This window comes from Zingiber officinale, chromosome 2B, assembly GCF_018446385.1.
Source record: "Zingiber officinale cultivar Zhangliang chromosome 2B, Zo_v1.1, whole genome shotgun sequence".
Lineage (NCBI taxonomy): Eukaryota > Viridiplantae > Streptophyta > Magnoliopsida > Zingiberales > Zingiberaceae > Zingiber > Zingiber officinale.
The window spans coordinates 112,840,289-112,852,760 of NC_055989.1; the positions used below are offsets into that span (position 1 = coordinate 112,840,289).

Sequence of the window (12,472 nt, forward strand, 5' to 3'; positions counted from 1 at the left end):
GAGCTTGTCGTGGTCAAGAAACAGTCGCTTGCTTCTCAGAGGCTGCTCGCCTCTTAGCCTCCTTAAAGAGCTCGTACTCTCTGGCGGTCATCGTGACATTTATGCGGCCAGACTCCTCCATCGTCACGTTCCGGAACAGGTGAAGGATGTTCCCACAAACAGCGCCAAATTTGATCCCGTCCGGAAGCTGAGTCGGATGAAGGCGAGCCTTGTTGTACTGGAAGTTGACGAAAGGTCTTCGGAGGGTTGAAGCTACCAGGTGCCCCCTGGAACGGTTCGCACGGGCGGCCGACGGAGAGAGATGACCAGGACGATGACGTTGTTGCTCTGCGCACACTCAGACGAGTCCCCCAGTCGTTAGAGACCAAGAACCAGGGAAAAAGTCCCCGGGTCAGGCCCTCCGATGCTCAAGTCAGGTACCTTTTCCCCCAGAAATCGCAGAGAAAGGACGAAAAGTAAAAGACTAGTGAGAAATGACGAGTGAGCGTACCTGCATAAGGGACAAGGCATCCCTTTTTATACTGCAACGGAAGTTTCTGGGTCTGACGAGTGTCAGGGAATGTCGACTGTCAGGCTTTGTCTGGCGGTGATTGACACGTGGCTTTTCTTAATAGGCTGGCGGCAAAACCGAAGGTGTATTGAGCCCCGACTATTGGCATATTCCTTGACACCTTGATTATTCTCTGACATTCTTTGACAAACGGTTACGATTCCTTGGCTGATTTGTCCTGTAGTGCCTGAACGACGAGCCTGCGTTCCGAGATCTGGACTCGCCCTGCTTTTATATACTATTACCTTTGACTTGTATGCCTCGATCTGTGTTAAGCTTGTATCCAGACATGCCTTTGTCATCTGCTATCTCCGGTCTGCACGCTGGGTCTGTATCCAGACTTCTGCTCCTTGGCTTGGATGTCCCGACCTGCACGCCAGGTCTGTAACCAGACCTGTGATCCTTGGCTTGGATATCCCGACCTGCACGCTAGGTCTGTAACCAGACCTGTGATCCTTGGCTTGATATCCCGACCTGCACACTAGGTCTGTAACCAGACTTGTGATATTTGGCTTGGATGTCCCGACCTGCACGCCAAGTTTGTAAACAGACCTGTTATCCTTGGCTTAGATGTCCCGATCTGCACGTTGGGTCTGTAACCAGACCTGTGATCCTTGGCTTGGATGTCCCGACTGCACGCTGGGTCTGTATCCAGACTTCTGCTCTTTGGCTTGGATGTCCCGACCTGCACGTTGGGTCTGTATCCAGACTTCTACTCCTTGGCTTGGAAGTCCCGACCTGCACGTCAGGTTTGTAAACAGACCTGTGATCCTTGGCTTAGATGTCCCGACCTGCACGTTGGGTATGTGCCAGACCTCTGTGTTTGTTCTCCGTCCTCAGCTATACCTGGCCCGTGGACCCGTTTATTACCCACTGTTAGGGCTGGTCTTATAATCCCCTCCTTTGACCATCCTATCCTCTGAGACTTTGACTTTGACCACGTAAGCTGGACTTTTGACCTCCCTGCTGTCCATGTCAACTTGACTGCTGACCGGTCACGGCGGCTTGACTTCTGACCTTCCTGACCTCCACGTCAGCTTGACTGTTGACCGGCCACGGAGGCTTGACTTCTGACCTTCCTGACCTCCACGTCAGCTTAACTGTTGACCGGCCATGGAGGCTCGACTTCTGACCTTACTGACCTCCACGTCAGCTTGAATGTTGACCGGCCACGGAGGCTTGACTTCTGACCTTACCGACATCCACGTCAGCTTGCCTGACCTCCAGGTCAGCATGACTTCTGACCCTCTTGTGGCCTTAACTCGTAATCACATCATCCTATTGACCCCATAAAATATGCACCGTATCAAATATATATATATATATATATTACTGTTAATTTTAATATATTTTTATTTAATAATAATAATTAGATAAAAAAATTATAAAAAATATTTAATTTATTAATAAATATAGATATACCTACCGGATATCCTACCTCGATGGATATAAAAATGGATGAGATTCTCAACACTTGCCTACTAGCTTGACACTTGCTTGCGAGCTAGCCACTCCATGTCTTCCACCTGTTCGCTCCTCTTTGCGTGGATGCCATTTTAAATTTATAATAAAAGAGGCCCTTCTAAATTTTTCCCTTAAATGAAAAGTCATAATAAAGCTAGTGATGATTTTTCTTCCACGACTCTACAATTCGCTATTTGCAGCACACAGAGCAAATGGTCGTCTGCTTTCCAGAATTCCACTTTTAAACCTTTTCCTGCGCTGCGCATGTATTCAATGCGCGAGCGCTGGTACAGCCATTTAACTGGTCTGCGGAAAAATCATGTACACCATCACGTGGTTAATGGAGGCCGCCTGACCCTTTTTACTGCCCTACGAAATCCAGCCAGTCCTGCATGGCTACTCCCTGCCCTCACCGCCAATGCCGCCCGTACACTTTGCGTGATCTCTCCGCCCAAAGACCCCCTTCCTCTCTCGGTCTCTGTCTAGAGCTTGAGTAGCTTGCCCTATCGCAGGCTCAACGGCGAAGTACTCGCAAATGGTGGTTGGCCACGCGTCTTCACTGCTCTACCCTATGGAAGTCTTTAATGGCGTGTGACTTCCTTGGGGCTCGCAACGAGTTGATGGCAGCGCAGTTAATGAGCCCATCCGATACGCGATGGTTCCTCCGTAGTCTGTTCCTTATTGATTTTGGCGCTGGCCTATGCATCTCCGCGTACTCGATTGCGTCTCCCGCTTTATCTTGCCATCCAGCCGCCTCTGCTTTCTTTCTTCTGCTTCCGTTTTGCTCTGTTATCGATGCGAGCATTGCGCTTCTGAACAGACACAATTAACAGCAACAGAGTGATCACAGATCAAGACAATTAAGCCAAGCCAAATTTCATAATTGTGCTTACTGAAGCCAAGTCAAACTAACACAACACAACTGCAGCCAGAAAGAACAGCGGGACCCGAACCATGGTCAAAATTGGGTCATCTGCGCTCTTGTATCATCGTACGACAAATTACTAATATGCTATAGTCTTACACAAAGTACGATAAGAAGTTCAAACTGTTCCTCCCTGGCCGCAGGGTCCGGCCACTGCGGCCAGAGGAGTCTTCATCTCCAAGGACAACTTGAGCACCTCGTCGAGGTTGACCGGAGCAGCGTCGGCAGGGAGCCACTCGAAGCCGCGCACCAGACTAGCCACCCACAGCGCGACCGTGGCGAGGCCGAGGTTTTTGCCAGGGCAGACTCGGCGGCCGGCGCCGAAGGGAGCGAGGCGGAGGTCTCCGCCGCGCACGTCGATGTCTGCGCCGCCTTCGGCCGGTACGAACCGCTCGGGGCGGAACACTTGGGGGTCGGCCCACACCGCCGCGTCGTGGGTGATGGCCCACATGTTCACCATGGCGGTGGTGCCCGAGGGGATTACCATCCCGTTGCTGAGGTGGACATCGTCAGTTGAGAGGCGGGCCCAGGAGAGGAGCGGGCCCGGTGGGTGGGCTCGCAGGGTTTCTTTGATCACCGCCTGGAGGAACGGCATCCGCGACAAGTCCGAGTCCGTGGGGATGGAGGTCCGACCGACGATGCTTTCGACCTCTCGCCGGAGCTTCGCCTGCGACTCCGGGTGGAGCACCAGCTCCGCCATCACCCATTCCGTTAGCAGCGCCGTCGTATCCGTTCCGCGAAAGATCATCTCCTGCCGCAACAGAGTATTAGATTGTCCGTACATTTCTTTCCTTACCGATGAGGTATAAAACTCACCCAGAGGACGGCGACCATGTCGTCTTCGTCGAGCTTCTCGTCGCCGTCGAGGGATAGTAGCACGTCGACGAAGTCAGCGTTATCCTGACCGATGTTCGGCATACGACAGCGATGCTCGGAGATGATGCCGCGCACCAGGTGGCGGACGCGGGGCACGAGGGCGGCACTGCGACGCTTGACATTGCAGGGATCGAAAAGCGATGGAAGCCAAGGTAGATGGTCGGACCAATTGAAGGCGCCGAGGAGATCGAACCCTTCCCTGACCATGGCTTTGAGCTCCTCCGCTTCCGAGTCGCCGCCGGGACGGTACACGTCGTAGCGCCGACCGAAGACGCTTCCCATAATGTTGTTGAGAGCCGCGTTCTGTAGGTGGGTGCGCAAGTGGACGTATCCGAGCTGCCGTTGCTCGGCGGAGACGGCAGCGAGCATGGCGGCACAGTCCGCCTGACGGCCGGGCTCGTGGGCGGCGATGCGGCGAGGGGCGAAGAGGTGGGCGGAGGCAATGCGGCGCAGGAGACGCCAATAGGCGCCGCTGGGGGCGAACCCGATGGCACGCGCGAACATGAGTTCTCTGGCGGATCGTTTGATCGGGCGGTCGGCAAAGGCCTGGTGGGAAAGAATCTCGCGGGCGACGGTGGCATCGGACGAAACGACGGCGGGAGTGGCGCCGATGGAGAAGGCCATGAGGGACTTAGCGCGTAACGAGAAGGCGATGGCGGCGAGGCGGCGGTGAGGGAGTGAGCAGGCAAGGGTGAGGAGGGATCCAAGGCCAGGAAGGCCGTAGGGGCCAGGGATAGGAACGACTCCGCGGCGGTTACGGCCGTTCAACCAGGCAGGCCCGCCGGGGGACAGGGCCCAGGAGAGAAGGCTGAGTGAGACACCCGCGACCAAGATTGAAAGCAGGAAAAGCCCGGTGCCGCAGCCGAATGAGTCGGCACCGATAACGGCGGCCGGGAGAGTGAACACCCACCAGGCCGAGTCAGCAACAGTAAAGGTGTCGTAGTTGGGAGCCATGTCTGCCGCCTCAGCTCAAGCGTCCGATCTCCGATGTACCCGTTCAAAAGACAGAACGGGGCAACAGCCAACGGAGAGAAGAAAGTGTGAAGAAATGGCGACGACGGATCAATATATTTATAATGTGAGGATTTCATTAGTCAAGCTTAATCTGAACCTGATCACGTGACTCAATAGTTGAATATAATACATTAACTTGGGAGGGTTCGGACGATGTTTCCGTGGATTAACCAAAAACTAAAAAAAACAAAAATTAAAATAGTTTTAAAGTGATATTAGTTTAGTTAAAACAGTTTAAAAGTAGAATATATACAAAATTGTAGGGATATATATTGTTTATTTTAAACTGGAGGGAGGTGTAGTTAATGAGGCTTAGGCATGAAAGTGAAGGCACTGAGAGCGCAAGGCAATGGCCGACGGCCAATGGCAGAGGAAGAGTGGAGCTCAAGGAACGCATTTATGTTGCATAGCAGAGGGTTTGTATTGGGGAGAGGGCTGTGCATTTATGTTGCATTTGTCCTGTAGCTGTATGCTCTCGCATCAATTGCTATACTTTCAGGAAAATTAAGGCCACGGAGCTGGAAGAAGAACACTGAGTCGAACTTCCAAACGTGTCATACGAATTCGATTATTGTCTTCCACCAAAAGAGCGGGCTCTCATAAGTTTCTTGGCATAGCCAACCTCGTTTACTTTTAAAGAAATTCATTTCTTCGGGGAAAACAAAGCCAATAGGCAAATATTTGATTTGCAATCTAAGTCAGCCGCCGGCCGTTGACCCCAGTTTGCGTAAACAAAAATAATGCATTCAAAAAAGTCAACCAATTAAATACTTATTTTGCAAAAGGCTCAAGGTCTGTTACCCGAGAGATAGGGGCAAGGATCAACTCTTCAGTGTGTCTAAAGGTTAAGGTGGCTACGTACGGAGTACTGATCTCCACTTGAACAATTTTATGAACACAGAAATCGCAAGGGTTAACGTCCGGATTAACAAATGTTATGGATAAATAGTTTAATCATCGGAGCAGAATTAGGTGGGTGAATTTAGTTGGGGGGGATAAGGCCGATGTAGTAGCAAACGAGTGTCTTTTAAGAAAACTTTAATTTAGTCGACTAATAAATTGACTAACTTTGAGTTAGTAGATTGTTTAGTCGACTCCATTATAAAATAGAAATATTTTGTTTATTTGAAATAGAGTCTTAATCGACTCTCTTGTGATTAGTTGATTTATCTAAGGTTTAACCGTCTCATCATATGAAAGAGAACCTTTTTATTTGCAAGAAATACATGTTTGGTCAACTAAACTACCATCCAGTTGAGTCAACATGATATAAAAAAAATTTATTTGCAAACAGTCTACCTTCAATTGACCTCCTAGTAGACTAACCATACTAGCTGACTGCATGTGATTCAATGATTGAGTTATCGAGTTTGATGCTGAAAAATCTATTTCTTGGTTGAGCCTTTACCTAAGTAAGAGATATACCAAAATAAATGTTGGTCATAGTCTCTCTTTACTCATATGCTAAGGGATCTTATCTCCACGACTTCTTGCCAATCATCCTCAATCTTTCGGGACTTTTCTTGTATTAAGCATTCAATCAACTTTAACTTATTATGACTTTTCATGTATTGATATCCAATCAGCCTGAACTTAAAAGATTTCTTGTTTTCTAAAAGGCTTCACTTCTATGTCCTTCTCATTTGGTAATACTTGTTGGACTTCTCTTTTATTAAATTTTTTATCGATCCTGACCCACTTGGTCTTATTCATCGATCAATGCTTGATAGAATTTTCTTTTCCACCAAATGTCAAGTCAACTTAAATCCACTAAGACTTTATTCATTACACCTTCATGTTAACGGCAAGTAATTTGAAGTTGTATAGTTGACACACTTTATTAGTAATAACAATAACATAACTTAAATCCTTTGTAAAATACATCAAACTATATGGTCAAACTCAACTACTTGGGTATTATTGCATCAACAATTTGAGAGTGCGATGTGAAAGTTAAGGTCATTAGATGGGGAGGGATGGATAGCAAACCTACAAACAAATCATCTAATTTCTCTTGCTACATATTTAGTGAGGACACATACGTTAGCATAATATAATTACAAACAAACAAATGCAAGCATACCAAAGTAACACATCGATTTACTTGGTTTACAATTCCTTGGTTGCTACATCCAAGGTTTATGTCCACTATCTTTCTTCTCTTTAGTAAAAGGTCGGAGATGGAGAAGCTTCTTAGTATACTTAGCAAGTATACAATGTAAAGAATAAGACAATGGAGGCATCAGAGGAGAGGAATACAAATATATTCACGTATGATGTATTTGCCTTTGAGCTTTTAGTCTCTATTTACAGTCTCTACCTCAATCTGATTTACTTGCTGACATATCACTGTTCTAGTTGCCCGGAAACCCTTTCAGTCGCTCGAAAGCCCTTCCGATTGCCCAGAAGCCCTTCCAATCACTCTAAGTTTGTTGAGTTAGTTAGTCGGCCTCATCCACTACTTGGTCACCTCTTATCCATTATCATTGATTGATGTGGCAGCCTTTCGATCAGTTAGTTATATTCAAGTCACTTGAATCCTTGGTCAAATCGGATCTTTAACTGTCTCATCTAAATCTGTACTCCACGTGTATTCTGATAGCCCGTATCCAGTTCTAGTAGCTAGGATCTCTCGAATAGGTCGACTTCAAACTTGTTCAAAGAGATCCTTTTTGGTTTCCCAGAGTCCCCGCCCCCTAGACTTAAACCTTTGACTGTACTTAAGCAAAATTCAGCTGTCTAGATTCATGTGAGAGTGCATTATAATTCCTAAAGAATTGATCTAACTCTATCGACTAGTTTTATTGGTAAGCATGATCATAGAGTAACTCGAGTGTGATCTAAATATAAGTCCTCGTGCATAGTACGATACGTAACCTAAGTTTTTTAAGTATCGATCCCTAAGCCTAGTCAAGTCATCATCTAACCGCGTTCCTTGTATTCCTAGCGATAGGTACTTACTTGCCACACACTTGGTTCCTCCCTCTCAATCTACTCAAGGTCTCAAAGACGTGTTCGATATTAAGGGAAACACAATATTTATTTCCCTAGTAATTTAACTCAGTCTCAAAGGTGTAAATTGTTAGATTCCACTCACGATAACTATTTTTTTATATCCCTTATTCATCATTTTTTAGTGCTTTAAATGTAGCACTAATACATATGTAAAGGATGCAAATATAAGAATATTTTGATTTTTCCAAGCGAGCTTACATGATTCGAGTATTATCTACTAACCAAGATGTAATTTGAAAAATCACCATGGGTATACAAGTATCGACTGTTGGTGAAGAAAGCACCAGACGATTGAACTAAGTTTTAATTATGGTAAAGAGTTCAAAGTTAAGTTGTCTTATGATCTAATAAGTGTGACTGAGTATATAGGAAAGTCCTAGCTATGGTTAGACAACAAATTCTTGGCCCGGGGAATTGGACAAAGTCTTGGCGGGTCGGTGATGTTGGGCGAAATCAAACAGATTGTTAATTTCTTCAAGGGAGATATATCGTGTTGGAGCCTTCCCCCTTCACCTTTCTCTGACAAGTACTTCTTCAGAAAACTCCTGGTGGAGTTCTTCTTGGTCCATATGCTAAGGCAGCTTGCGAAAAAGAGCTCGGTGGAGGGAAGCCGGTGAGTGGGACGCACGCGACAAACAAATCAGACCTTCCTCCCTAGGCACTATCTCCCTCTGGTGAGCTATTGTAGATGCAACGAGATTAGGTGGCAGTAGAGTACCATCAGTGGCTCCTTGTTGTTGTTGTTACAGCGCCCTTTGGACTCAGGTGTTGATGAGTAGATCTAGGTCCTCTTGCGTCAAAGTAATGGTAGTAAGTTTTCTAGCTTCCTCCATCTCCAATTCTTAGATTCACACGAAGATTCCCACAAACGACGTCAAATTTGATCCTATCTAAGACCTGCAGAGATGATGCGTTAGATACGATGGATGACCAATTGACTGTCAGAAGACCTTTCTCTCCAAATGAAACTTCTCCTTTGATCCTGCGCACCAAAAGATGAGCCAACAAAACGTCAGCGCCTAGAAACTAGGGGGAGCCCCTGGCGAAGGTCCTTCGACGCTCAAGTTAGTTCCATCTGAATGAGTGGATGAAGAATAATAAGAACGTATGCGCGAGAGTAAAGTTATAGATGTCAGTGAACACCCCTTCGTCACAGAGAGGACTCTCCTTTTATATACCACCTCACATAATCTTCATAATTATGAAGCGACAAAATGTGTCAGAGTTTATTAAGCAATTCACCATAATCGTTTAAGGAATCTTTCTTTTACCCACATGTATACCCCTTTTGTCATTTATAGCTTTTGTTGTTGTTAAAGTTGCTAAAGAAGTATGTTGTTATTATTGGTCTGCTGATAGGAGACATGATGGTACTTGAAGAAGCTTTTAGAAGAATATTCTCGGATACAAAGTTGTTATTATGACAAGTGGTCAGAATATTGTCTGCTGAGCATAATTTGGTTGGTCCATAAGTCGGCCACCCTATTGGGATGATACTATTAGCTGAATATAATCCGGTCGATCCTTAAGCCGACCGCTCTGTTGGGATGATATTCTTGGCTAAATATAATCCGGCGGGTCCTTAAGTAGGCGACCATGTTGGGATGATGTTGTTGGCTGAATATAATTCGATTGGTCCTTAATCTGGGATGATGTTGTTGACTAAATATAATCCGGTCGATCCTTAAGCGGGTCGCTTTTATTGAACTGTTCAGTTGTATTCTGTATATTCCACAACTATGCACCATATTAAGCTGCTCAACCATGTTATGCGTAGCATTAAGATATTCGCTGGAGAATGGTAAAGTGTATCATGCTCCTGGGAAATCCCTTGATAATGTATGTTGTACTTGAATTCCATTCGGGCGAAAATATGAGTGTAAGTGGCATCCGGTCGTCCTTTTACCTGACCGAGCGTATGATAAGTTGCCTAGAGAAGCCCCGCTTCGTTTTGAGAGACTTGATCCATATATTAGGTTGGGTTGTATTTGTCTTGCCCAGTTTTTCGCATGGCCGGGACATATAAAGTTGCCTGATTTATGATCGGACGGGTTTCCCTATCTACTGTCCCCCCATCAGTTAGTCTGTTGTGGATTGAGTCAATCGTTTCGGTGGACCCTTAAGGCTAGCCGGTCTCAATCATGGCCGCCTTAAAATATGGCCGGCCCTAAGACACCAAACTCTCTAGTTCACGCGGCTTGAAAACTAACTATCTCCCTCTACTCGGATTATAACTCGATCTGGTTGAATCTAAAAACCTTAACATTAGGCGATTAATCAAAGTCAAATGGGGACATATTACTCCCTCTTGAATATAACTATCACATCATCTTGATTTTAACTATTCCGTCACTGTCATGTCACTTTTTGAGTCTATTCATTACAATCCATATTAATATTATTTAATCCCTTAATTATTTATGAATTAAAAAAATATTTAAGGTAATTTTTTTTATTTTGTTCACTGTTTCATGTTGAAACAGTTAGTATTATTATTTGTTCGTCTTCGGTTTCAACGTGAAATTAAAACAAACATTGAAACAGTGTCTTTTTGTTTAATATGAAAGACTGTTCGCTATTGAAACAGTGGTGGTTTCATATCGTGAAATAATTGAAGATCGTCTAACACAAAAACAGAAGTTAATAGGAAACAAATAATTTCAATCGATTAAAAATAAATTTAATCGATTGATAATTGATATAATCGTGTCTTTAAAGAATTTTAATTTTTTTTTTAAATTTTAGACACGATAACTAATTATTCGACTAAAACGATTGAATATAATTATCATAATTTTATCTAAAATTAGATTAAACAGCAACGATTTTCGTCCTTTTTTTCATATTCTTAGTAAAAACTCGAAAAGCATGTCTATTCTAATTTTTTCTTACATGATTTTAGATGATTAAAAAATTATATTATACTAGAAAAATTTAATCTAGTATATAAATAACAAATCGACGAAAAACTTAAACTATATTACTAATAAAAAAAACGAAACAGAAACTTGGCTCTGCTACCAATTGTTTGTTCTTATAAAATCTAAGCCACATAAATTCTAAAAATCTAAAATAAGAACTTGTACATAGGAAATACAAGAACATGAGCATAAATCTAGTTTCATTCATAAACTTGGCATAATAATTAATACAGAATATTATAATTACAGAAAACCTAAATATAGCGGAATTGCCATTGTTTTTCATATAGAGCTCGTCAATCCTACCATCCTGCGGAAGAAGAAGAAGAAAAAGAAAGTTGGTCTTCCAGAGGAGTTAGGGTTAACGGTGCCGAATTCTCTTCATTAATGGGGAACAAAAAGATATCTCAAAAGATGTCCTAATCCTCTGAGAATCAATCTATTATATAGTACACATCTATTATCAGCCTATATATAGATGATAATGGATGTTGATAATGTGTTCTACATATATGAGATCCACATTCAATAACCCCGAAAATTCAATAACTTTAAGTTAGATCACTTAAACAGGTTCAACTCGTATTAATATATATAAATTACAATTAAGCCCATATAATAGAGATAAAATCCAACCGTCCAATCCTTCCTTGGGATCTCATATTGATCGGAACTTTATGCATTGGGACTGTCCTTTTTATTATAGAAAACAAAAAAGTAAATGCATTTGAAGAAATTGGACATCATCCTAAGTTATTTTGTTTTGTCTAAAATTTTTGAGTTTGTCGAGTTAACTCTTGAATGACAAGCAAAGTGATCCAATAAATTCTACTTGCGCCAAAAGCATATGTTTATAATTTTCAAAATAATATTATGTGACATGTAGAAGAGCCTTATCTACCCTAGAAGACGTCATAGTGTACATTCGGAGATTAAAGATCAAGAGATTTCTACGAAAACAAGCTTTTCTAATGTGAAGTGCCTTCTAAGTATTCACAAAGTATTTTTTTAGTATTTGAGGGATGCAAGTCTTCTAAATTTTTCTTCAAAGGTGTTTAGAAAAAATCTTTGAAAAAAATTTAAGAGGTCTCTATGGCGGGACTTATTCAACTCTTACTATTGTACTTTGGTTCTCATATTCTATAACTTAGATATTCTTTAAACACTTGGGCTTATACAATACTACCTGTCAAATCGCTCTTTATATTATTGTGTGTTTTCTTTGTTCTATTAGGATAAACTAAGATTCCATCACGTTACTTGGCGATGATGAAGGTCATTCTTAGTTTTAATTGGGATTAAATAAGTTTTCAACTCTATCCAACAGTATGAAAGGTACATGTGATCGTGCAATCATGCCCCAAAAAGTTAGGTCCGATTATATGATTTTGATATGTTTGACACAATTTTAAAGTTATTATATTGCTTATAGTGTATGTCAACTGTGCAAGTTCTCATATTAATATTGTAGAAATAATGAATAAATTTCAAGTAGGTGAAGATTGATAAAGGAAAAGGCCAATGGACATTGATAGGTTAGTAAAGTCTAAATTGGTCAAGTCGATCTAACATTTAACAAAATAGAAGTCCTGAAAGTGGTGATAAATTTTGAAGTTCAATAGGAGTTGGCATATAAAAATGTCTCCATAGATAAGGATGACTAAATACTTAGCAAGTGATGAAATTCCTAATAAGTCAAGATCGACC

General features: G+C 43.0%; 1 protein-coding gene across 1 annotated transcript; it reads right to left on the bottom strand.

Annotated features, from left to right (window-relative positions):
- Nucleotides 1-2,840: 2,840 nt before the first annotated feature.
- Nucleotides 2,841-4,851, bottom strand: LOC122046837 (cytochrome P450 78A11-like). The gene is made up of 2 exons (XM_042607741.1): nucleotides 3,756-4,851; nucleotides 2,841-3,690 (listed from the first exon to the last, which is right to left on the bottom strand). The coding sequence occupies exons 1-2, from the start codon at nucleotides 4,767-4,769 to the stop codon at nucleotides 3,058-3,060; spliced, it is 1,647 nt and encodes a 548-aa protein (XP_042463675.1). The 5' UTR covers nucleotides 4,770-4,851; the 3' UTR covers nucleotides 2,841-3,057.
- Nucleotides 4,852-12,472: the final 7,621 nt, after the last annotated feature.